The sequence below is a fragment of the Aspergillus pseudoviridinutans genome, assembly GCF_018340605.1.
Source record: "Aspergillus pseudoviridinutans IFM 55266 DNA, scaffold_6, whole genome shotgun sequence".
In the NCBI taxonomy this organism is placed as follows: Eukaryota; Fungi; Ascomycota; class Eurotiomycetes; order Eurotiales; family Aspergillaceae; genus Aspergillus; species Aspergillus pseudoviridinutans.
The window spans coordinates 1,688,508-1,714,865 of NW_025091286.1; the positions used below are offsets into that span (position 1 = coordinate 1,688,508).

The following is a 26,358-nucleotide window of genomic DNA, read 5'->3' on the forward strand; positions in this document are numbered from 1 at the left end:
TCTGTATTACTTCTTGTGTATTAGCTATATTATTAGTATAAATCCACTAGTTGTATTCTAAGGGCTAGTCTTTCTATTTAACTAAATAGTACTACTTATCTTTAATAATATAACTATCCTTAACCTCTTTAACCTCCTATTTATCATTATCTTTKAGCTCTGGTATTAGTAGTAACTAGTTATACTTTACCTAATTTTATAGTTCTAAGTATAATATATAAAAGATATTATATATTTAATTATATTTTATAGGTAAAGTAAGATAATATACTTATAAACTAATAGTATCTAATACTTAAAAAGATCTAATAAAGGTAGGTGCTAGCTTCTTACTTAGAACCTTTAACTTAAGATTCTTTATTAATAGCCCTACTAGTTATCCCTTTTCTAGTATTAACTCTTTATAATATTTATTATAGTACTTTACTTATATTTTACTAGCCTTATATTATTATTCCTTTAATCTTTCTTAAAGATATAAAAGTTTTTATACTTATACTATTATAGCTAGGATCTCTCCCCCTATAGTACTGTCCTTAATATATATATAAAAGTCTAGATTATAACCTAGTAAGATTTTAAATAGGGATTTATTTAGTAATATATTAATTACTTAATTTATAATAAATTTAGCTTCTCTTAGCAGAGTTACCTAGTTACTTTATTCTTTATTAATAAAGTAATAGAGATATCTTTTAAGAACTTAGTTTATTTATTCTATTTAGCTATTAGTTTAGGCATAAAATACAGTTAATAGTCTTTATTTAATTATTATAATATAGTATAGATTCCCCTAGAATTTACTAGTAAAGACTAGTCCTTAGTCTAAAATAATACTATTAGATAGTCTAAATTTTAATTTAACTTCTTAGTAGAATAGCTCTGCTAGTTCTGCTATAGTTATTATTATTAAAATAGGGAAAAGAAGGGACTATTTAGAGAATCTATTAACTATAATCAGAATACTATTAACTAGATTAATCCTATTTAATACTGTTAGAAGTCCAGTTATAAAATCTATTAATAGTTTAGTAAATAGATAGGATAGTTACAGTAATGAATTAAGTTTACTATAAGGCCTATGCCTTAGTGCTATAGTGCCTTAGCATATTAGATATTCTTTAATATATATTTTAATATTATTTTATAGGTTTATCCAGTGAAACTTTTGCCTTAGCAAGGCTTCTATATAGTTTCTGCTAAAATAACCAGCTAGTGGTTTATTATAGTAGAACTAGATACTAATTAATTAGTTCTTTAGTTGTTTAGTATTAGGCACAAATAACTTGCTTTTAAATCTTAGAAGGTCTTTAGAATTAATATTCTAATATTTTTACCTTATAGTACATTATAGTAATAATTTAATATTATACCTTAGGGTCTTTACTTTATATTTACTTAATTAAACCCTTTAGATTTTTAGTAGTTTTATATCTATAAATACTTTCCTTTTAAGCAGTATACTTAACTAAAGTATATAGCATTAAATAATTATTAGCTAATTACTATAGATTATCTTAGTAAGTTAGCTCCTGCTATAGATAGTCTTTATAATTATAGAGCTCTAATAGCCTATTACCTAGCTCTAGTTTATAGTTATCTTAACCCTTAGTCCTTAGTGACTATACAGCAACTATTTATCTATAAATTAGTATAATAATATTATTATTATTAGACTATAGTATAGTCTAATTACTATATTATCTTATTAGTATATTAGTAGGGTTAGCCTTCCCCTTTTAATACTTAATAATAAAATTAAATAGCATTAATAAAATTAACTAATAGGCCTGTCTACTATTTAGCTTTAGTTATTTTATAAACTTTTATAGATTAATATAATTAAAAAGGACCTCTATCTAATATATAGCTCCTTTAATATACTATTACTAATATTTAAAGAAGTAAATAATAGTAAATAGTTCTTTATCTAGTATTACCTAATTAAGTTTAGCTCCTATAAACTTTCTTAACTAGAAGGTAATGGAATGCTATCTTCTTTATTTATCTAGTTAGAAGAGGATACTAGCTATACTATCCTTTAAAGTATCTATCTCTATCTAGATTAGTAGAGCTAAATTAAAGTAGTATAGTAGTAGTACTACCTAAAAGGCTATAATAAGTCTTTAAAATACTAGCTTCTTAATAAGGTTAAACTTTATTAGTCCTAGTTTCTTTCCTTCTTTTATTCCTCTTAGGAGATTAATTAAAGATAAAGTAATTAAGAAATAATTCCTAATAAATTATTAATAAAAGTTATAGAAACCTAAGAAGACTTAGATATTATAATAACTATAGGGTTCCTCCTATATAATAATAGTTTCTACCTAGCTTATATCTATAGATATACTATTAGCTGAAATAATATATCCTAGAAATTTAATATAATTTTGGTAGAAGGTATATTTAGAGGGTTTAATATAAAGCTTTACCTTCTATAGTCTTTCTAAGACTTAATAGATATATTTAGTATATTCTTCTCTTATTTAGGAGAAAATTAGGATATTATTAAGATAAGTTATATAAAAGATATTAAGGATATTATATAGGGTAGTATTAATATAATTTTAGAAGATGGCTAGTGTATTAGTATAGCTAAAAGGCATAATTATATACTTATAGTAACTATATTAGGTATAAAAGGCTATCTTCTACTTATCTCCTTCTTTAATATAGATTTAATAGTAAGTATCTTAGATATTAATCTTACTAAAGTATTTAGCCCCTAAGATTTAGTTAAGAATCTCTAATATAAGGGGTAGTAGATATTAATTCTTTACTATTATTTTATTAAGTCCTTAATAGTCTATACAGAGTCTTAACCCTCTATCTTTCTTTAGAATAAAGAGAATAGGGGCTCTAGCAGGGCTCTTTAAAGGCTATATTCTTCTATATATAATATTCTTATCTAGATATTCCTTTAATTCCTGAAGTTCTGCCTGGGATAAGGGGTATAGTAGACTAAATAGTAGTAATTTATTAGGGTTTATATTAATAGTATAATCCTAAGAAGAATAAGAGGGTATAATTTTTAATTTCTCTAATAAGAATATATTATAGAACCTAGCTAGTTCTAGAGGTATATTCTTAAGAGAGTAATATTTATTATTCTTCTCTTCCTTAGAAAGCTATACCTCTTTAGGTAGTTTAACTAATATAAATACTATTATATAGTTATAATATAGTTTCCTAAACTTTTAAGGAGTTATTAGGGAAAAGGTTAATATTTTAAACTACTATTAGTAATTCTATAGTAATAGGTAGATGCAGAGGTCTTATAATATAGTTATTAAGAAAAGGATAGGACTTCCTTTAGATTATAGATCTTAATTAATAGTTATATAAGCTTACTTAAAGCTCTGCCTATTATCCCTAGAGTTATAGGTAATAATAGGGACCTTCTAAAGTCTAAACTCTATAAGTAGGAGTAATAAAGTTATTAACTACCTTAATAATAGGGGCAGTAAGTCTAGCTTACTATAGCTTTTATAATTTTATAAAGGTAATACTAATAATATTAACCTTAGTATAACTATTAAGATTAGTATATATCTTAAGGCTGTTAGCTAGTTATATTAGAATATAGAAATAACTAGTAGTCCCTACTTCTAGGTAGGAGGTTAGAGATATAGGTCTTACTCTAATCCTTTATTATTTTCTATAATAGATTAGACTTTAGTATTTCTTATAGTATATTAATTAGTAAGATATTCCTTACTTCTATATTTATAATACTTTAAGGGGTTCCTATCCTTACTAAGTTAGTTTTATTTTAGTTTTATAAACCTCTTAGGATTACTTTAAAAGTATTTAAATAGGTTGCTATCTTAGGGTTTCCCTTCTTATAGTCTTCTAGTATTCTTTCTCTTTTATTTTTATTATTTCTATAGAAAGGTATAGTATTTTAAGGCTATAGATACTATTTTATCTTAAGTATCTAGTAGTTTATCTAGGTACTCTTAGATATAGGTATATAACTCTAGTATAAGGCTACTAAAGAAGGCCAGAGCTTATTACTTCTTATCTTATTAAGGAAAATATTATTCTAGAGAATCTAGATAATAATAAAACTCTCTAGGGTCCTTATCTAGCTATTAATAAGCCTAATATAATTTAATAATAATATTAGCCTTAATAGTTTTAGTATCTTAAATTAGACTTAGGGTCTAGTTCTTAAAGAACTACTATAAATCTTTAGCTTCTTATTATCTCTCTATTAATATTTTATAGATCTTAATATACTATTACTACCTGTAGGTAGAATCTATTTATAAAATAGTAGTAATAATTTTAAATTTATTAGGGCTATATTTTTTTAGGGCACCTTAGAATATATATTCTATATCCTAGAGCTATTCTTCCCTCTTTTAAAGTAAATACTTAATAGTAAAGATAGAAAGATTCTTAAATTTAATTTCCTACTTATCTTCTGTAGAAGAGGAGGTGCTATTCTAGTAGTAAAGCTATTTAGGGCTATTAACTCTTTAAATTTACTAAAGATATTTAAGTTTAGTAATTTATTATAGGATTTATTATAAATTTATACTTATTAATTCCTGAGGTTAATTAGCAGGAGTAGAGGAGTTACTTAGATTTAGGGATATTTCTCTAGTAGAATTATATTATTCTACTAATAAAATAGTAGAAGTAATAGCTTTATGGTTAAAATTAGCAGGCATTATACTAATACTTAGGTAGTCAAAGAAAGAAGGATTAGAAATTATAAAGATCTATATAACAGGATAGATAGCCTGTTGACTAGGTAAGAATTAGTGATGATAATTAATAAGAGAGAATAGTAGAGAGTAGTAGATTATATATATATAAAACTAATCCTTGTCTTCTCAAGTATTAGATAAGGGGGATACTATTTATCTTTACTAACCATCCTGGATGCATTCAGCAATGATTCGAAAACAGCTCAAGGTATGGAAATAGGAGACTGAAAACAAATAAACAATTATGAAGCAAGGGGTGACTGCATAACTAGGTGGCTGGGCTGTAGCCAAACCTTTACAGTACTATATAACTAACTAAGTACTATATAACTAACTAAATACTAAAGGCATAATACAAGGCACTAAATCTAACTATAGTTAGATTAATTAAGAAAGAAATAGATATTATATAAATATCTTTAATATATTTAACTAGGTAATATAACTAAGTATGTAAAAATATAACTATATAGTATATAACTATGTAGTAAAGGTAAATAACTGAGCAGGATTATATAATAAGAACTAGCTAATTATCTATATTATACCTAAGTAATAAAGAAATCTATATCTAAACTATATTCTGTAATATTTACTACCTCTTAAGTTATAACTAAGAGATAAAGGAGTATAGTATCTAATAGGGAGTAAGAGGGCTAGGAACTATTTCTATTAAATAATAAAGTAATTCTTCCTTTACCTAATATATAATAGCATATCTCTAGATAAAATTAGAAGTATATAAGGTATAAGGATAATTAGTTCCTTTATTATTAGTTATTATTATTATAAGCTAACCTATGACATACACTATATATATATAGCTATAGTTATATAGTAAGAGTTAATTAGTATATTAATTAGTACTAGGCTATATAATTAAGCTAGTGTCCACCTTAGATAGGATCTTAAGCTAATATCTACCTTAGACAGGACCTTAAGCTAGTGTCTACCTTAGATAGGACCTTAAGCTAGTATCTACCTTAGACAGGACCTTGAGCTAGTATCTACCTTAGATAGGACTTTATTAGTACCTAAGATAGATTATAAGTACTTAGTAAGCTTAAGCATTCAGTAGCCTTTCTACTATATATAATATAAGCTACCTATATCTAGCTTCTTTCTTCTTTAGTAATTCTACTTTATTCCTTTATAGCCTATTAGAATTAGTTAGAGTATAGCCCTATACTAGAATTCTAGCTTATAATAGTTAGAGAAGAAATAGAAGGGTAACTAGAATAATTACTCTCCTACTTAGATATATAGTTTAAATACCTATAAATATAAGATAGGACTATATAATTAATATATATTATATAATCTTTAATGTTTATCTAGTTTATCTACCTAACTAGGTTACCTAAACCTAGTTAGGTTCTATATAAAAGCCTAGAACCTAACCTAGAATACCCCCCTTAAGTCTAAAACCCAGCCCAAGTTAGGTTTAACACATATTTCAGTTGGGTTACCTGGAACACCTGCCTAGGTCTACAACCTATGACAGCACAGTCTGTAATACCTAGCAAACTCTGTTCCCACAGCCACCTGTATGAGTACAAATATAGAACCCTTGATGTTCCAGCCGAATCATTAAGTAATACCCGCTTTGCCCAGTCTTGGTCTTGGGGGATCAATGATCATCACAGGATGTCCTCAAGGTGGGCCACTGCTGCTGCAAGCAGGGCCAGTAACAGAACAACAAGTGCATCATGACCATGATGAGTTCTTGGTTGGCCCTTAATGCTTCTAGAGGTCCATCAGATGGCCCATATCCAAGGCAGATACCCCAGCTGAATTATACTTCAGCTTTATATCATAGTCTACTCAAACGGTTGGTTCTCAGTGGCCACAGTGGTAGGATACCGCTGCTGTTTGCCTTGTTAGAGACCAGCTTTACTGTATCAACCACGCTAGGATAAGGACAGAACGCCCTCACCACCAATAATGCTGCAGAAGAGGGCCCTGCAGAAGATGGCGCCGCAAAAGAGGCAGTCAATCTTGAGATTCGTGCAGAGCCTTCAAGCACAGCACTCAGCTTTGCATGGGATAAGAACTGGGCTCTAGGTAGCAAACTTCAGCATATTAAAATACATTTTGGCCATATGTGACTTCTCTCTATTTTTAGTGGACAGGGGAAGCGATAGAATCTAATAAATGGCTTTTGTATCCTTAAAAGTCATAATATAAGGGCAGAACGCAGGTTTTATTAATGTAATAGGAGTATTCCAGGAGTAGCATTCAGGGTTTTTAAGCACAATAATATCGTCTTCTTGACTACAAATTGACAGAAAGTGCATTCTTATGCCCAGCTTCTTCTAATCATTATGCGAATGCCCTCTGGGACAGCAGAGAAATGGTTTTTGGTGATGGAGATAGTATTCACTTTAATGGCTTTACAGATAATCTAGATGTCATTGCCCATGAGCTTACTCATGGGGTGGTTCAGTACTCAAGCCTACTTAAGTACAGCTTTCAGAGTGGCCTTGAATGAGTCACTTGCTGATGTCTTGGGAATTATGGCTAAGCAATGGGGGAATGACCCAGAGCATCTACAGACTGCAGATTAATTCAACTGGCTGAATGGGGGAGGTATTTAGGCCGATGGTATTAATGGTAGAGCTCTATGTGATATGAAGGCACCTGGGATAGCTTATAATGATAGTAGAGTTGGATCTGACCCCTAACCAGTGCATTGGAAGGACATCCAAAAGCTTCCAATCACAAATAATCATATAGCATCTATATTAACTCTGGTATCCTAAACCATGCCCTCTACCAGGCTTGCAAGATGATTGGAGGGTATGTCTGGGAAACTGCTGGTCGTATTTGGTATAAGGCTCTGACAAGCGGTAAACTCAGCGAAGACGGTACATTCAAAGAAATCGCAGACCTTACTATCCAAAATGCTGAATATGAAAAGGAGATCAAGGAAGCTTGGAGCCTGGTTGGGTATCCGTTCGTTGGGAACGGGGATGAGTTGTAACCGCCTTTCGGAATGGGCTAGGATATTCCATCTCTGTCAGTCAACTACTGAATATTCATAAAAGTGTATTACTTTCCGCGCTCCTCCATACATCCACGAATATTCTATTGAATGACTCTTAGCGTTGCACTTCTTGCTCACATCAGGATCGACTTGTAGGGTTTTCTCGCGTTTGGGACACCCAAGGCCTCAGAGCCTCTGGGTCTGCTATCATTCTCTCCATTCCCAAGACACCAAAATGGATCAACGGTGAAAGCAGACATAGAATAATGTCTTGTATGTCTCCCAAATGAGTTAACTCCACGCGGGACGCCAATTGTTCCAAATCTTCAAGACTATCTTCTTCGAACGCATTCTTAGGGACCCTAAGGTCGGACTGGAATTTGTCGACAAATGCCCAGGCAAAGGCCAGGAATATGTGTTGAGCATAGAGCTGTACAAGATTCATCGTAGATAGTGCCCCAGGGATGTAATTGTTTAACGTCGTTGGATATCGACCCGCCGACCTAAAGGTATGCAATCTGGGCCGGATCAATTTGACCACTAGCTCGCGGTCTTGCCCAGTTGCCGTATTTTCTTGGTAGAAAGTCGGACTCTGTAATCCTCCTCCATTATATATGCCGACAATTCTGTTTCGTTTGCAACTTTTTTTCTCGGGTTTTGAGAAAACAGATTCTTCCTCCTCATAATCCTCATTGTAGTCGTCGTCCTCGCCTTCATTGGCGTCCGTTTGGAGAAAGGGTTTCACGAAGCAAAGCTTTGCCATTGCACCTTTTCCCATCCTTTGTTGAAGCACTTTGAAGAGCACGTCACTATTTTGACTGAGACCTAAGAGAAGCAGGGATCTTTCAAAGTTCTTCGTGAACCTTTTGCTCCTGACTGATTTGTCGTAATAAAGCCAAAGTGACAAAGCTGATTCCAGCCGTTGTCTCTCTTCTTTTCGAAATTCCCAGCGTTTCCGTTTGCTTGAGTAAGCTAGACAGAAAGTCGGTTTCTCTTTGCGCTCTCCAAGATCGACAACCACACACCATTGGAATTCCTGAACGGTTGATTCTGGGAGCCAAACGTTCGCCACACTTTCAATTGAAATGGCAAGGTTCTGCGCCATCTCAGTTGAGGGACATTCCCATTGACATATGTCAGCTATTCGAGCTCTTTTTTCGAGTAATTTGGTCGACTTCACCGCATTTTGCTCACTTGGCAAGGGAGCTTTGCAAGCGTCCGCAGAATGTCCACCGTACAAAGCCCAGACTGGGAGTGGCTTTTGCTCCGAAAACTTTTTAAAATCGGGGTCAAGTGTCACTTCTATCGCCAGCCAATCCATCTCATGCTGATAAAACGTTTGGTGAGCTATAGATGGACGCACGGTCTGGTGGAGGAACATCCGTATTCCCGCCATAAGTAAGGTCATACTGAATAGCGTGATCTGAGTCGGCCAATGCATCCCTGCCACGCCAATAACCTGAACAACATATCCAGCCCCAATGCACAATAGAATGAGTAAACAAAAAAGATCTCTTGCCCTACTCTTTCTGTCCCAGAAAGCGCTATTTCTGTACGACTCGATAATCTCATCGCCAGTCTCTTTGGCGATAATATAGGATGTATGATGTGGAGCGGCGTCACCGGTCCCTCGCTGGAGCCAACAAGTGAAAGATTTCCTAGTTTGTATATATTTGGATTTCTTTCCCTTGATGACCACTGAGGCTCGGCTAATAGTAATAGCGCATACGATGAGACCTATTGCCAGCAAAACAGTTCCTGCGACTGTGCAGATGTAGGCATAATGCGGAATCCCTCCGAACCTCGATCGTAGGGAGGAATTGAATTTCATCATCGAAGCAAGTACCAGAAACCCAGCCTCAAAAATGCAGGCAATTATGCAGCCAACTTGAGTTGTAAGCCATTTGGCTTTGGGCCTGAGGTTCAACAAGATGTTCGGTGGCCGCTTTGGGTCTATTCGCAATTCACGCGGAGGGTCTGCACTATCTCAGTAATTTCCTTGCTTTCCCTAATGGCAGAACTTACCAGCAAGACAATAGACTTCTCTCTGGCGTTGTGGTTCGATAAAATTATCGTAATCAATATAGAACTCTTCTATTTTTGCGCTCCCAGCGATCCTTGCCACATGGTGACCGTTCCATATTTCACATACCATGGACGACGTTGAAGAGGTTAAATCTTTTTCAAGCAGATTTATGTCTTCAGATGCCTTTCCAAACCCACTCTTCAGAAACCTCGGCCCCATAATTCTCACGATAGCGCTCAGGATCCAGCCGACTCCCAACGGTGCAACTGCAAATATGATCCAGTCTCGGTGGTCGMYKKAYYRYKAAAAAAACTGATTAACGAAATCTTGACCGAAGATGCTCAGCAACCTAATAGAAAGTGTGAGTAGTTACCCACGATGGTCATGCATGCTTGTAACATACGGTAGCACTTGCGCAACCACGCCGAAGGATACGTTATCCGTGAATGTATTATCCATGTGGTATTATTATTTGTTAAGGGGGAAAACTGTAAATTTGGCCAACAAATTTGCACAAGGATAGATGTACGAAGTTTATACTTGCTCCCCTTTTCCGGATTTATGCTTCACCCCAAATTAATATTCCAAATACACGGAAATAGGCAAAAAGAGAGCCCGTATCCGGCGACTCAATTAGTGCCAAGTTGTCAGATGGAAAAGTCCGTTGTTGATACTCCGGAAGAGGTATGATTGCATTCCAGAGTAAGAGTTTTGGTACGTAACACCGTTTTATTGCTGGCTTTTTGCAAATGCGGAATTGGTTTGATGTCATCAGCTCTTTTCAAGCGAAAATCTATGTGAAAGAGAATGCACATAACATGAGGTATCAGGTCAATTTAAATGTACCTATTTTTCAAGCTCTCGTCTTAGCTAACGGGCCTAGAATTACGAGAAGAGCGCAAATAGTGAAGCTGGTTTTGCACTAGGCTGTAGTATAGAGTCTACTTGATGGTACCTAAGGAACTATTTGAAATATCACTGCGCATATTTCCTACATTTTCTCCGCATGCAGCAGCTTGGAATGGAGTATTACATCTAGGGCAGAAACACCCTTCGGAGACATCGGTATGATGCGTGCTAATGAGCTAATGACGTAAGCAAACTAGGCTGAGCACTGAATATGGAAAAAGGATACTAAGCTTCATGTTATACCTAGGCCTAGAGAACATAAGTAGATGCCATTGTCCGCTGCTCGAGTTGAGAGTTTTAACAATAAGAAAGTAAAAAGGAATTTGAAACACTATTCACTATGGGTCCTAAAAGACAGACCCTTTTCTTTTTCTATTGCCTGCTGGTCGGCTTTGGTCTCTTAAATGACACTGGATTAGTTTGTGATGACCTTTAGATCTTCAATCAGGCAGTGGAGTTCCTAGGTAGTGACGTATCTGTTATTTTCCTTGGTGGCAGTGGTTTCCGGAGTTTCAGTCACTCCAGTTCCTCCATCTCACAGGCTGTTCTGATCTCTGAGTCGCTTTTTCCTTCGCGTTGACTCGCTTGGTGGGAGCTGTTCGGTCCCTTCGAACGTGAATATCTCGTTGACCCTTGACGCGTTTTGTTGGGGTGCGGCACCCCTTGCGGATGGGCCACCATCGGGCCGCTTTTAGTTCCCGTTCAGGGGTTCAACCAGCGGTTCCACCACGAGTTTGCCAGTCCAGTCTGAATATCTTCCTCTGAGTACAGTTGTTCTGTTCTTCAGGCTGTGAATAATCATGCAGCCGTTCTCGAAATCGGCTTGACCAACAAACATTTGAAGATTATTTTCATGGCCCACTGCCAAGGCCTTAGCGTAAATTTGTTACTGGGGCGCTCCTGTCTTAAAACAAGGGGCCGGTGTATTTCTCGTGAATGTGCCACAGAATTGTGCTTTCTCATCCGCATCATTTTCTTACGTAACGGCCAAAAGGCCATGCATAGTTAACTAACCAAGTCTAGCTACTGATGGAGTGCAATTAGAGTCACATCGAGTTTAGCAGACGCCACATGCGTGGCAAACAAGCGCCATCGCCCATACCTATAAATTCACCGATAGTCCAGGCCCTCCTTTAGCACAGGTATTAGAAAATAACACAGAGATAATGTTTCCAAAACTGCGTCGCCTTGATTGATTTTAGTTATATTATGAAAAGATCCAGGGCTTGTTCTTGGCGTGTGAGAGTCGTTGAGGATCAACTTTGAATATAAGCACCCGTCCTAATGTGCAGCCGATACAGATAGCCGATGTTGTAACGTCGGAGACACGGGGCCGGTACTCGGGGGGTAACCATAACAAATTCAAGCATTCGCCGCGCTGCAGAGATATGCAATTTGCCTAGATCTACCCTGCAAGCCGACTGAATGGATGCCAATATCGAATTGAAAAACGCAGCCATAATCACCGACTATCTCCTACGCAGGAAGAATCATTAGTGGAATGGATACTATCTAGGGATCTGCGCGGAGTGCCCCCTAGGCCATCTCATGTGCAGGAAATGGCTAATATTCTTCTCCAAGCAGACAATCCCTCTGGATTCAAACCTATCGGTAAGAACTGGTTGTCTACCTTTATCAAACGGCGTGATGAGATCAAAACTCAATATGGTCGACGATACAATCATAGTCGAGCTCAATGCGAAAATCCAAAGGCTATTATAGGGTGGTTTAACTGCCTACAACAGATCCAATACAATATGGCATCTCCCACGAAGATATCTACAACTTTGATGAAACGGGCTTCGCAATGGGCTTAATTGCGACTTACTCAAGGTAGTAACAAGAGCCAGTATGCCTGGAAAGCCTCATCTCATTCAGCTAGGCAATCGGGAATGGGTTACAACGATTGAATGTGTTGATACCACTGGCTGGGTGCTTCCATCTTGTATAATCTTTCAAGGGGAAGGTTCATTTTGAGGAATGGTATCAAGATGATACTTTACCACCTGATTGGAGAATTGAAGTCAGTCAGAATGGATGGATGGACAACGGATGAGATAGGCCTTCGATGGCATCAAAAGGTCTTTATCCCTGCAACAACCAGCCGTACAGTTGGAAGATATCGTCTACTCATTCTAGATGGCCACGGGAGCCATCAAACTATTCCTCAATCTGTAGAGAGACTAATCTCAGGTTTATGACTTCTTCCAACGCAACGTTTGTGACAACAACCCTAGGCTGTGATGCAACTGTTACAAGCTTGCAATCGCTGCCAGTATAATACTGAATCCAGTGTACACCATACCCATAATACCAGCTGTTTGCAAGTTAACACAGGCGTCACTAGCATATACCCCTAGCCCGTTCAAAACTGTACCACAGATTGCGAATAGAACAGAAAACAGAACAAACGGGGGTTTCCAACCTTTGCGAAGCCATTCATAGATACCACCCCCTCCTACTTGGACGCAAGTGAACAATAACCATAAGAAAAAAAAGAAGCCTAAGAAGATCTACGCCAAAGTAAGTGGGCTGTTTACTAAGGAGCTTCGCGAATTTGATGCTTATAGTCGGAATTAGAATCATTGCCAAGTTTCCCTTATGACAGGTGGCATATTTCGCCTGCTGCTGCGCAGCAAACGACACCCAGTCATCTTTAATAGCAGCTGTTATTGGTGGAGCGCCCGACCGGGGATTTAATCTATGTGTAGGAGTCAGTGAAAGAGACTTTCGAGGATCCTTGAAGGATTAGACATACAGACGTCAACGCTCCCGTACACTCATCTCTGGCCAGCGCCATCGGTGTAGTAACAACTCCTATATTTGAGATGCAGAACATAATTTGTGCATAAGATATACTAGCACTTTAGAAATGAGATAAGAAAGGAACGTGCTAGTCCGTGGATAAGTCCGGAGACATTATATGGTCGACACCTTGGCTCGGGAAAGAGGATGAATGATGCACGTCTAGTCTGACGCTTTGGAGAAGGGTAAATACATAGTAAGTACCCGGGTCCGTCCTCGAATGACAAATTATGTTTATAAACGAAGAATCGTCCCAATACCTGCGGTGCATTCCAACTTCAAAGGTTTCGACGTAAATGGAGGACGCTGCCACCACTTGTTGCCGCAAACGGGAGGTGTGCTAGTCCTCACATAAAACAAACCCGTGAGTTTTTCAGATAACATTAACCAATCAATCTCTGCTGAATCACAACGCATTGACTTTCCTGTTTGCATACGAATGACTGCAGATTACAGGAACCAGAGCTTCACGAGCCATGTTAATAAATCGATGCCATATAATGCTATGACGTTGACGAAGCTAAATACTTGACAGAGTCAGGAATGAATGTCAATAGGGGCCAGCATAAGAGGGTTCTAAATTCCAAGCACGCGTTTGCATGATTGATGCTAATCTCATATGCTTAGACGCATTAAAATAAATGCGCCAGTTAAGCTCCGCACGGATCGCGTTTTTAGATTAACTTTTCTCCCCAATCTTCCTCCCTAGTAATTGCCTTAGCCCTTATCTTCCCCAAGCAAGGGCATCCAGAACTAAAATCTACTGCAGAAGAAAGTTAACATGACGGCAACTTTGCTGAGTGCAAACAAGTCAAACTTCCTCTCCGCAGGCACTCAGCAGGACACGTCAGCAGGACATGGGTTGAGCGGGGTCACTGGGTGTGCAGTATTGAGGTTCAGGCGGTTCAGCTGAGCTTCAGGTGAACAGGCTGAAGAGAAAGCGGCGAGGGCGCTAAACCCAACGAATCAAAAAAACAAGGTGAACTCCGACATACAACAGCCGGGATTCGCTGGTGGTCACCAACCCAACTACTAGCCGGCCGGCGTGTGGTTTGAACGCGGTCAATACCCAAGTGAGTGCCCTCGCGGGTGATGGGGGGCTGATGCCCCTTAAACGAGTTGGTGATTAGCGTGGGTGTAGTTTAGAGAGATGCTGATGTCTGGAGAATACATCACCCCTTGTGGACCTCGCATCGTGATGGGACGTAGTTGACGGGATGATCCACCAGGCGCTACACCACCTGTCTTGGTTGGATAAATGAGAGAAAACGCCGAGTGTTCCGCCATCAGTGCATAGCCACGGTCTTTGCTCCTTTTGGAAGATGCTCGAATAAGCCTGAGTAGCCCGCGGACAGAAAAATCTTATGCAAAAAGAAGCAGTTGATCATTGATCGCGGAGTCTGCCTGACTGGTCGTCGCTCCCTTTCCTGGCCTGCTCAACCACCTGGGCTCCTGAATCTACTCTCATTCACTAGTCCTTGGGCCGCGGCGCGCTGCGGGTGCGGTGCCGCTTTTGTCTCCTATGATTGCTCTCCCGCACTGGTTCCCGATCTGCCCATGTGCTAGGATATGAATATAACCGATGATAATAATATAGGACGCTATGGCAGGCTATGTCATTTGAACCTTCCAGAGAATAAGGAAGTCTGTCCACTTTATCTTAGAACACTTTTTCTCGACCCCTCCTCGTCGATGTCTGCACCAAAGAAGTACTATATTATCGGCCAGGGCATATCACAGAGCCTGTCCCCAGTCATTCACAACACGGGATTCAAGTACCATGGCCTTCCTCATCATTATGAGATCCAAGAATGCTCAGATCTGGATGCTGTGCGCCCGTTGATGGAGGATCCTGCCTTTGGGGGGTCTAGTATTACCATGCCCTACAAGCTGAGCGTATCGGAGTTTTGTGACTCGACTTCTGACTCCGCTGCCACGATTGGTGCTATCAATACTCTAGTTGTTAGGCACGGGCCGGGCCAGCGAAGTGTCCATGGTGACAATACCGACTGGTACGGGCTTTACTGCCTGGTCACCGAGTATCTGATGCAAAATCCACTCGACACGCCGGTCGGTCTTGTCATTGGGGCAGGAGGCGCTGCCCGAGCTGGTGTCTATGCGTTGATCCGGGCTGGAGTTAAACGCGTCTATCTTGCCAATCGCACTCTGGCGACGGCACACAAGGTCGTGCAGGATTTTCGGTCTTTGGGCGATGTCATCCCCGTGAGATTTCCTCCTCGACTTTCGGAGACTCCCGACCTCATTATTGGGACAGTTCCAGGACAGGCTTACCCGACTGAATTCTTTCTTGATTTGTTTCAGAAAAGACGCGGCCTATGCATTGAGATGTCGTACAAGCCTCGCGTTACAAATCTGCTAAGCCTTTCTCTGAAGCAGAGTGGCTGGATGTCAGCCGATGGATTAGAGGTCCTCCTCAGGCAGGCATTTGAACAGTTTCGCATCTGGACAGGCCTGGAGCCGCCGGAGGCCGTCATGCGGGAAGCAGTGGCCCATGAGATTAAGAGAAGATAGAGTAGCTTATAATTCTTCGATTGTGGCTGAGACCTTACAGACCGCGGTTTTTATAGATATATGTCTTTCTACCTGAAGAAGATCATAGATGACGGACCACATTCGTTGACAGCTATGGGAAATTCCACGTATACGGATTTCTTCAACATTATGATACACAGATGCAGGCAGATACCCAAAGCCACGGCCGTGGCCATTTCAGTTCCCTTGAATCAGATTTCTCGCCGCATGTTGAATGGCAGCTTCGTATCCGTAGGTTCCCAGGCCAACTAAAATTGCTGACGCTTTATCCGACAGATAACTATGATGCCTAAACGGCTCCCTCGCGTGTACATTGGTGATATGGACTTCGATAAACGGAATGCAAACGCCAACTAAAGCGTCGCGCACACCAACACTTGTGTGTGTTAATGCTCCAGGATTGATGATGATGACATCGATGCGATCCCGGCCGGAGTGGATTCGATCGATAATATGGCCTTCATGGTTCGATTGGAATGTTTCGAGGTCTATTCCGTAGCTTGCAGCAACAGCTTTGGAATTCTCCTCAACATGTCGGAGGGTAGTGGCGCCGTATAGATGGGGTTCGCGGGTACCCAGGAGGTTCAGGTTGGGCCCATTGATGAGGAGAATAGATGGCATGGTGGATTCAAGGCAATCTCATGGATTTTTATGGTTGTAGTGGCTGGCACTGGGAAGCAATATGATAGACTTAAGTACAAGTCCAGCATGTACGAGTGGATGCAAGGCTATGGATTTAACCGTGGGTGGGAGAACCTACGTTTCGATGACCGAATACGCTATCTATTGGACCCCGTAATGTCGTACTAGATTAGGTACGTTTCACCCACACAAAGTCATTCTCTAGGCGTTGCATTTGAACCATTGTATATCCGAAATAGACGCCATGGTCGCGCACAAGCCCAATCACCAGGCAACATCCCTCCCCTCCACCCAGTCGCGGGCTTGTACATACAACAGGTCATGCTTCTGCCCATTCACACTGGATCCCTCTCGCCGATGTCCAGGGAGGTCGAGTAGAACTCTGACCCCCATTGTGGATTCCTGTAGATACGCCAGATGCCGGTACCCTGGCGGATATTGCTGCAATCTCTCCAAGTCGATCGCGGGATCACGACCAGCAGTAACCGCGATTAATTTGTCTTTCTCGTACCAGTGTCTCACAAACCGAGCACGCCATTGCTGATCCATTTCCGGATATGCGCGGTCTGCCAGTTTCTCCCAAAAGAAAATGAATCGACAATCGCTCTCGGCATCAGCTTCACAGGTGCCACCGGAGGCACAGGGGAGGCCAGAGAACCTCTGTGTGATGGTGGCTTTCATTTTGGTCACGGCGCGCACTCCACTGGGATCGATGTCTGTTGTGCTCCCATGGACGCGATGCATAATGAATACACCCTTATCCATTCCCGCCTTTGAAGCCTCGATGAATTGGAGGTGATGTGTGAGACCTGTCCAGGTGGTGTAGATGTGGGCATCCGGGTGGAAAATCGAGCGCAGGTTCTCCCACTCGCATGCATCACGATAGCACGGCCATCCCTCCGCCAGCTCCCGAAGTTTATACCGCTCGAGGGCAAGATGTGACGGTCCGTTATTGCGGATTGCGTGTTCCGGGCGTGAGCCCGCAGGAAGGGTGTGCAGATCAGGCATAATAACGGTGCAGCGTTAGCTAACAAAAAATCTGCAGGATAAAATTGAGAGCTTTCAGAAGGAGAAGATGCTCAGTGGAAAAATAGTTGCTGGGAAACCCAACATGGATAAGCCGAAGTACAACTGATCACGGCCGGCTAATACTGGCTCCGGACGGCTGTGACATTTAGCGATGAGCAAACCTGCGCTTAGAGACAAGCTCCTTTATTTGTTTTCTCGTTCAAAAAGGACAATACTTCCTCCAGCAGCAAAGGGGATTCAAGTCTCTGTCTCCGTCAAAATTATGGGATCTCGCGCATACACTTATCTCGTTGGTATCGGCGTCACACATTCGATAGCCCCGCCTATGCACAATTATATCGCCAAGTCATTGGGCTATGATTGGGAATTCCGTGCTCAAGAATGCCCGTCAGTTGAGCATGCCATCAACCTTTTCCGCCAGCCAACCTTTGCCGGAGGAGTGGTGACGATGCCCTATAAGCGAACGATCATGGAACATCTGGACGGACTGGACGAATACGCAACAAAGCTGGCCGCTTGCAACAACGTGTACCGGTCCTCAGATGGACAGCTGAGAGGCACCAATACTGACTGGAGAGGCATCGAGGGGTGCCTTCTGAGCGCTAGCACCGAAGGCAAGGGGAAGCCCGCCGTCGTGATCGGTGCGGGTGGCGCATGCCGTGCAGCGATCTTCACCTTGCATGAGAGGCTGGGCTGCAGTCCTATCTACGTCGTGAACCGTGATGCAGATGAAACCGCTTCACTCTTCAAAGAAACCAAGCAGAATTACGAGCAAAGCCTTCAATTGGTGCACGTACAGTCTGCGGAGCAAGTGCAGGGTTTAGCAGCGGCCTACTATATTGTGGGAACGGTGCCCGACGCAGAGCCGACCGCCCCAGAAGAGCTGCAAATCCATCAGGTCCTTAACGCATTCCTGGAGGCTGCAGGGGGAAAAGGGGTTCTATTGGATATGTGCTTCAAGCCTAGAAATACGCGGATTCTGCGAGCCGGGAAGGCCAGAGGATGGAAGACAGTGGAGGGAACCGAGGTCATTGGGCATCAGATCCACGAGCAATACCGCTTGTGGTGCGGAGAGGAGCAGAGTAAGAGGATCCGTACAGAGGAGGCTTGGGCGGTTCTTCGCAAAGCAGCGGAGGAAAGCCCAGCCATCAACTTCTAACACTGCCCACTAACGGCACCTACGGCTGAGGATATAACCGATAGGCGGGTAAGCACATAGAGCCGGTAGAGAGGCGATAGTTTAAAGAAGTATCGGCGGCGAAGCCATGGTTCAGATGATTCCCGACTCCTCTCTCCCTAATCATGACTCCCATTCTTGCAAAAAGCACCATGTCTTTCTGCAGGCCGGCAATAGCTTCGATGTCTCTTGGAAGAGCATGGGTCCATCCGCTCTCCGAAAAGCTCTCACAAGCAGCCCATGCCGGTTTCGAAGGCGTGGAGATCTTCTACGAGGATTTAGAATATCTAGCCAAGGAAAAAGGCTCTCTCAGGAATGAGACCTTATTTGCAGCGGCTCACGAAATTCGGACAATGTGCGACCGGCACGGGCTCGAAGTAATCGGGTTGCAGCCTTTCCTGTTCTACGAAGGATTGATTGATCGAGCTCAACATGAGCAGAGACTGCAAAAATTGAAAGTCTGGTTTCGGATTGCGAAGATCCTGGGCACCGATATCATCCAGATTCCATCGAACTTTCAATCCGACGGGATTTCCGGGGACCGAAACTTGATTGTTGCCGATATGATTGAGGTCGCCGACCTGGGGCTGAAGGAGACCCCAGTCATCCGCTTTGCCTATGAGAACCTGGCTTGGGGCACTTATATCTCAACCTGGGAGGATATGTGGGATATTGTCCGTCGCGTTGACCGACCCAATTTCGGATGCTGCCTTGATACCTTCAACATTGCCGGCCGGGTCTGGGCAGATCCCGCAAGCCCCTCTGGAAAGACGTCAAATGCCGACATGGACTTGAGGAAGTCCATTGAGAGCCTCACACAAATGATCGATGTGAGGAAGGTTTTCTATATACAGGTGGTGGATGCCGAAAGAATGGAGTCGCCATTAGTCCACGGCCATCCATTCCATGTTGAAGGCCAACCCGCGCGTATGAGCTGGAGTCGCAATGCAAGGTTGTTTCTGTACGAGGAGGAGAAGGGAGGGTATCTCCCTGTGGTACAAGTAGCTGAAGCCTTCCTGAAGGGCCTTGGTTACAGGGGATGGGTTTCAATGGAACTTTTCTCCAGGACCATGGCAGATCCAGACCCCACCACCCCCCAAACACACGCACAAAGAGGCATCCGGGCATGGAACGGGCTGAAGCGGGAGCTGAGGCTGTAATTAACATCAGTTGTACCTCTAGAGAAGGGATGGATGTCTTAGAGTGCTTTCGCCATGTCACTCGTGATCCAAATAGCGAAGGGAATCCAGAAATTCCGAGTCTATGTCCCCAGCACAAAATCCTAGATTATGAGCAAACGAAGGTGCGTTCCTGTTCAGGATTAGTCAGAAACAGAACAACAACAGCAACAACAGTGACGATATAGTTTAAAGCATACTCTGTAGGCATGACAGATGTTGCTAATTCTTCGAGCACTGCATCAAAGGATCTACACTCATCAGATTCATGCGTTTGGCGCGGGGTATGAACAGGCGCTGAGTCCATCTCGTCTAGCCTGCTTTGGGGACGGGAAGTAGAGGACTCAGAAATATCTCTGCCGTCATTCTTGGGCGTTCGGACCTGTTGGGAACCGGCTCCTGCCGCATCCTGGACGCGCGGGTCATGTAAATGAATTGGTCCGCTGTCCTTGCTGCTGCATCCTGAGGAACTGGTCCAGTCAAGCGTCAACCTCATCTCGGCCAGTTGGTTTAACAGTTCGTCTTGTGGAGAATTGTCATCGGTTATGACTTCCAAACGGGAAGCCCACTCTGCTTGCTGAAGAAACCAGCGTAGTAGAGGGGATGTCCTTGTTGTGCCCGCAATTTCAATATAAAGTTTCAGCAGGTGAAGTGTAGATCGCACACTCGCTTTCACGAAGGCTACCATGGATGAGTCGAGTGGACGGATCTTGCAGGCGATCCGTAAAGTCACAAACTCCGAGGCCAGATGCAGGGTCAACAACGCAGGGTTATGACTTGAGGCGACGGGATACCGGCTAGCGAGGGTGAGCTTCCAGTGCTGCAAATCGGCCATAAGCCTGTCGGCATTATCTCGGGCCGGTTGAAGGTGAAGCACGCGAGCCAGCTGCTGAGCGAGTTGACTGCTCAAATTGAACGCACTCAGGGCACGCAGGGGCCCTTTCTTTGCCAGGCCGTGCATTCGATTCTGTTCCCAAAGAAACGGAACCCACACATCCCATTCTTCCAGTCCATTCTCGTCAATCGGATCGTATTCGCTCTGAATCTCGCCAGACAGGCCCGGAGTCTGCCCCGTAAGAGCAGATACTATAGTATCAAGGAAGCAGCAGCCATGATGCGTGCGGCCATACCGGGCTTCTCTCGCTGAGATAGGCAATATGGCCAGTAATCTCTCCGCCTGTCCGAGTTCAACCCATGCTTTTGACAGATTTCCAATACCAATGTCTAACAGCACAAGAACAAGCAATGCCTCGACATGGCTATGCTGGAGTGTACCTGAATCCTCAAGAATCCGTGACTGGAGGAAGGATTGAATTTGCGCCCGACAGGCATAACGTTCTGGATTCGGCCCATCTTGGGCAATTGAAACATACAGAATGATTGTCCAGAGGGTTATCCGGTACCCTGCGATTGGGTCATCTGGGGTGCTAGGGTCGCTGTGCATTGACCGGAGAATGTCTCGACGCTCAAGGATAGGGAACCATGAGTGAACGTGAGAGAAATAGTAGTCCACTATTTGGACTATATTCTCGGGTAGTGGCCAAGCTGCAATATCGCTGGCTTTGTTCACTGAGAGGCTCTTAGATTGTGGTGGGTGCTCCTGACGGTTGAATAAGTTAGATGGCGTCCACATGAGGTCCGCAGACACAGGCGTATTCATTGGCTCCAGCACCAACTCAGGTTCCAGCTCAGGCACCAGCTCCTCATCATCAGATATTTTTGTCATAGAGGGATCAAGGATTTGCATTGTTTCCCTTGATAGTTTGGACCCTCTCCAAACGGCAATATACCGTTCACTCAAATCGCTACCCAGGAAATCGCCTCGAGGACTCATATCCCGAAGGATAGCCTTTACAGTGGTCTCGCTGTTGGGCACATGCTCAAGGACAATACCAAGAATCGCCTGAAGCGCCCCCACGTAGCCAGACTGTAGTCCACGCCGTCGGCCACTCGGATGGTACGTACAACTGCGTCCCGCTGCGTGGCAGATGAAGCAAACGGGCTGTGCGCCATCACACTTGGATTTCCGGCGCCGACACTGGTCGCAGGCACGACTAATGCGCTGCCGCTTTGATGGGCGAGAGTCAGGCATCGCCTCGTCCAGTCTGGAATACAATGTGGCTATTCTGACCAACCTGCTCGTTCAGCCACCGGCCCTCGGATGGAACCGACATGGCTGAGTCATGTGAGCGGGTAGAGTCTTAGCCGCCATATCAACGCATGACATCTCCGGAAAGTCTGCCGTCTGCTTGGGATTCGTGTGCTAATGCCACAGCTGATTGACACCGAACTCAGCCAACTACACTGCCTGAGACTGAGCCGGTATGTCCGACAACGTCGGCACCGGCCTCGCTGCACATCCAGCCAAAAGCACCATCTCATTTGATCAGCACCATAACCCGGACGCTTCCCTGGTTCTGATTGGATTCCCCGGTGCTGGGAAGAAAACCCTGGGTATAATGGCTTCTATGGGTCTTCGTCGTCGATTCGTTGACTTTACTGCCCACTTTAAAGACGAGTTTCATATCTGTCCTCAAGCCTATATTACACAGTACGGATCAGCACGTTATCTGGAAGCAGAACTGTGCCTCTATCGTGATTTGCTGGCAAATTATAGTCGTGGATGTGTAATAGTTGGGCCCGGATGGATTATTAGCAGCGAGTTACAGACCCTATTTAAAGAATTCGCACTACGACATCCAATAATCTACATCCAAAGAGATGAAAAGGCCTTGAGGCAATGCATGGTCACCAGTCCCGAGACTTTTGACCGTGTTTTACAGACTGGACACCGAGTTTTCAAATCATGCTCGAACTTTGACTACTATAATCTTTCCGAGGATCCCATCCCGGGGGCTGAAAATTCCCAACCATCATATCTCAAGCTTAAGGAGACGGAGAAATCCTTTGTAGGGTTCCTGAACCATATCTTTGGGTGCCAGGATCGCTTGCGCTATTCGGCAGAACTGTTCTCTGCGTCTCCCTCATATGCTCTCCAGGTGCCACTAGCTTGGCTGGAAGAACCATCCCAGAACTACCACGCACTAGAAAATGGAGCAGATGCCGTCAGCTTGGTTGTTGATGCAACAGAGATAGCGGATCACCACCTTGCTGATAAGCTAGCAAAGAGTGTGGCCCTTATACGAAGGCATTCGCGGGCCCCCCTCATTGTGGATGTACAGACGCCGGAAAAGACACAGATCTCCGGCTATCTCATCGTCCTGGCGCTCGTTGTTCGCCTGACACCAGACGTCTTGACCTGCTCATTAATCTACCATGATGAAGATTTTAGGCGACTACTTGGAAACATCAACCGAACAAAAGTTATCGCCACGTTCCATCAACAAACACCATTGGAATGGAGTGAAGAAGACCATCGCAGGTTTATCTCGATGTGCAATCGGGCGCATAGGCTCGGATGCGCGGCTATTCGAATAACAGGAGAGTCCCGGTCCTTGGAGGACAATCTGGGTTGCGTTAGCTTTCTGCAAAACATCAGCAGAATATCTCCTCTATGTGTCATGGCTCATCACGTTGGTTGTGCGGGCCGTCCTTCAGTCTGCCTTAACCCTGTATTGGCACCTGTGGTTCTTGAGTCAATGAGACACAAAGGAGTCACACTGCAGGAAGCGCAGTTATCCCTTTCAAGCTGTTTTCTCTACAAGCGGAAGAGATTCCACATCATCGGCCGGGAGTTGTCATATAGCTTGTCCCCAGAAATGCACAATATGGCGTATTCTGCATGCGGATTCCCTCATGTCTATTGTTTAACAGAGACCCGAAGTCTGTCTGACATTAATCCCCTCCTGAACGCCGATGATTGTGGGGGCGTTGCAGTATCTCTTCCCTACAAGTCAGAGGTACTAAAGTACCTAGACGAGGTTAGTGAGGATGCCAGTAACATCAATGCAGTCAATACTGTGGTGATAGAGATGCACAATCGTCCGGGAGAGCATCCGCGACGCCTACGAAAGGGCTATAACACGGACTATGTTGGCATTCGTAATTGCGTGTATCAACATCTTTCACCCGCAAACGGTATCCGTGATGGTACAGCAGCTCTGATTATTGGTGCTGGTGGTATGGCACGAGCAGCTGTGTATGCCTGCTATCAGCTCGGTGTTCGGAATATTTGTATATTCAACCGGACCCCTCGCAACGCGGAAACGCTGATCGACTATTTTACCCAATGGTCGGCGTGTAGACCTGAACCCCCCTTAACTTTTACGCTGCTCCAATCAACGGATACTTGTTGGCCGCCTCAGCTTCGTCTACCGACTATTGTCATATCATGCATTCCGTACGTAGAAAGTGACAATAAGTCAACGCCTTTTCAAGTACCAGAGAAATGGCTCAGCAGCAAGACCGGGGGCGTTTATATGGAGGTATGATACTTACCCTCGTCGTCCTAACGCATTGTCACACTGTCACTAACGTTGTGATACAGGTAGCATACGGTCCACTGAAAACTGCATCCTTGAGAGAGATGGAACAATACAAGTCTAGAGGCTGGATTGTCGTTGATGGGTTTACTGTTCTGCTGGAGCAAGGCATCGCGCAGTATGAACTCTTTACCAGGAGACCGGCACCCGTCCATGTAATGAGAGAGACTATCCAGCAATTCAAAGCTCGCTCATAGCCCATATTGATAGCTAAACGCAGATTTTCTCCAGTGGGTTTGTGATCCCTAGCACGCCAGTCTTCCCTTTTCCCTCAGTCTTTGAGACAATTGCATGGCGGTCCGTATTCGTATACTAATATTTATTGTCTATTCTTTATGGCTATTGTCAGTAAGAATTATTAGATTAATCGAAATATAATTTTGTTTATTGGCTATTTAGAGTAGTTTTGATTTGTCTAACTGGAACGTAGGCGCGCTCCTCTCCCTGCAAATAAAGAATACTCGGCCGTTATGATTTCTTTACGATAGTCGACATAGGGCAGCAGACGTGCAAAGGCTGCAGCCCGGAGAAAAGCTATATAACTCTGCAAGTCTCAGCTGCTCCTCTAGTAATTTTTGCAACTTAGCATCTTAGGATGCCATAGTCACATAATGTCACGTGAGATCTCAGAGGGGGAAGCTGAGAGGATTAAATCTTACACAGATTCAGTAATAATCAAGTTCATCTTTTTAACCTTCAGGGCGCAGAACCTATTAAAAGCAGCTAAATCACTATTTTCCTTTGTAGTCAGCTGCTAAGTCGGCCTTTATCACCCCCCCCTGGGAGCCCTCATCACCACTGGTAAGCCATTATCACCAGGGGTGATGGGGGCCCCTAGAGTCCTTACCCGCATCACCAGCACTCATACTAAAGCATCACATCGCTGCTTTAGAGGCAAAAGGGCTTTCTAGGAATTGACCACATTCTATAATGGGCTTAAGTACGGCTGAGCGGACGGGAAGCCCTGTTCTCCACACCCTATGGTCGTATGTGCTAGGTTTGAGGCATCCTTATAGAATGCATTTAAATATAATCACACAGAGCTATACAGTTCCAAGTAGCTAGATTCAGCTTAATGGCCCTCAGATATAATGCGCAATGATATGATCCAGCTATCCTTAATTATCTCCCAACAAGTGTAAGTGTGTAACTGTACTCTTTTAGTCACGAGGGCACAATAGCAAGAGATTTCAAGGCAAGAAAGACACATTGTTAGCTGTTATACAACGCTAATTAATGCTAAAATGCTTGTTGCTTCACCAATAACATATCAAAACCAAGAGGGGCTACCTCAGATATGAAACTAACCTAATCTAGATGGCAGTTCCTTAGGTAGAGCCGGATGAAAATAACTATAATAGGAACTATTTTGAATATAGCTTTGCTGGTACGGTATTTGTCCCCAGAAGTTGCAGTGATATTCTGGAACATCTTGACGAGAATCGATCAAGGTGCTACTAACAGCTTCGTGACAGCCCAGATGGCCCACACCACCCGCCATCCTGCGGCATACTAAAACAGCGGCATGGTATATTCATTCTCCTGCAGTGTGCTCTATATGTATAGTGCAAGACCAGCATTGTAAAGTGCAAAGCAGGAGCCCGTAACCTAACTAACTTTGGAGTGATGGATATGGTAGTCTTGGCCCAACAGCTTAGTATATATAGAAAGAAGGAAACGCCCATCCACCTGCATCCAAAACTGAGTCAAGGAACGAGCTAGCTTATTACAGTTGGGTATGATAACTAGCAAGATAATAGAAAGGTGAAAGCGTTAAATCCTTGCACTGCTAAGGCAGAACTATATATTAGGTAAATAGACAGAGGCTGGAAGTGATTCTGAGGTGCAGTAGCAGCGGGCAGATAAATATAGAAGGTAACCTACCATGATTGA

General features: G+C 42.6%; 8 protein-coding genes across 8 annotated transcripts; 4 read left to right on the forward strand and 4 right to left on the reverse strand.

The window, feature by feature from the left end:
- Positions 1 to 7,843: 7,843 nt before the first annotated feature.
- On the reverse strand, positions 7,844 to 9,112 carry Asppvi_009011 (uncharacterized protein; the record flags this gene model as incomplete). Its single annotated transcript, XM_043304873.1, has 1 exon — positions 7,844 to 9,112. One exon carries the CDS (start codon positions 9,110 to 9,112, stop codon positions 7,844 to 7,846), a length of 1,269 nt encoding a protein of 422 aa, XP_043160808.1.
- A 6,024-nt stretch (positions 9,113 to 15,136) lies between these two features.
- On the forward strand, positions 15,137 to 15,976 carry Asppvi_009012 (shikimate dehydrogenase family protein; the record flags this gene model as incomplete). Its single annotated transcript, XM_043304874.1, has 1 exon — positions 15,137 to 15,976. The coding sequence occupies one exon, from the start codon at positions 15,137 to 15,139 to the stop codon at positions 15,974 to 15,976; it is 840 nt and encodes a 279-aa protein (XP_043160809.1).
- A 198-nt stretch (positions 15,977 to 16,174) lies between these two features.
- Asppvi_009013 (type II 3-dehydroquinate dehydratase) lies at positions 16,175 to 16,618 on the reverse strand (the record flags this gene model as incomplete). The annotated part of the gene is made up of 1 exon (XM_043304875.1): positions 16,175 to 16,618. The coding sequence occupies one exon, from the start codon at positions 16,616 to 16,618 to the stop codon at positions 16,175 to 16,177; it is 444 nt and encodes a 147-aa protein (XP_043160810.1).
- Positions 16,619 to 16,903: 285 nt separating this feature from the next.
- Positions 16,904 to 17,647, reverse strand: Asppvi_009014 (putative pathogenesis associated protein Pep2; the record flags this gene model as incomplete). The annotated part of the gene is made up of 1 exon (XM_043304876.1): positions 16,904 to 17,647. One exon carries the CDS (start codon positions 17,645 to 17,647, stop codon positions 16,904 to 16,906), a length of 744 nt encoding a protein of 247 aa, XP_043160811.1.
- A 283-nt stretch (positions 17,648 to 17,930) lies between these two features.
- On the forward strand, positions 17,931 to 18,827 carry Asppvi_009015 (shikimate dehydrogenase family protein; the record flags this gene model as incomplete). The annotated part of the gene is made up of 1 exon (XM_043304877.1): positions 17,931 to 18,827. The coding sequence occupies one exon, from the start codon at positions 17,931 to 17,933 to the stop codon at positions 18,825 to 18,827; it is 897 nt and encodes a 298-aa protein (XP_043160812.1).
- Positions 18,828 to 18,997: 170 nt separating this feature from the next.
- Asppvi_009016 (sugar phosphate isomerase/epimerase family protein) lies at positions 18,998 to 20,005 on the forward strand (the record flags this gene model as incomplete). Its single annotated transcript, XM_043304878.1, has 1 exon — positions 18,998 to 20,005. The coding sequence occupies one exon, from the start codon at positions 18,998 to 19,000 to the stop codon at positions 20,003 to 20,005; it is 1,008 nt and encodes a 335-aa protein (XP_043160813.1).
- Positions 20,006 to 20,132: 127 nt separating this feature from the next.
- On the reverse strand, positions 20,133 to 22,197 carry Asppvi_009017 (uncharacterized protein; the record flags this gene model as incomplete). Its single annotated transcript, XM_043304879.1, has 2 exons — positions 20,133 to 22,091; positions 22,159 to 22,197. 2 exons carry the CDS (start codon positions 22,195 to 22,197, stop codon positions 20,133 to 20,135), a joined length of 1,998 nt encoding a protein of 665 aa, XP_043160814.1.
- A 150-nt stretch (positions 22,198 to 22,347) lies between these two features.
- Positions 22,348 to 24,662, forward strand: Asppvi_009018 (putative pentafunctional AROM polypeptide; the record flags this gene model as incomplete). Its single annotated transcript, XM_043304880.1, has 2 exons — positions 22,348 to 24,408; positions 24,471 to 24,662. 2 exons carry the CDS (start codon positions 22,348 to 22,350, stop codon positions 24,660 to 24,662), a joined length of 2,253 nt encoding a protein of 750 aa, XP_043160815.1.
- Between the last annotated feature and the right edge of the window lie 1,696 nt (positions 24,663 to 26,358).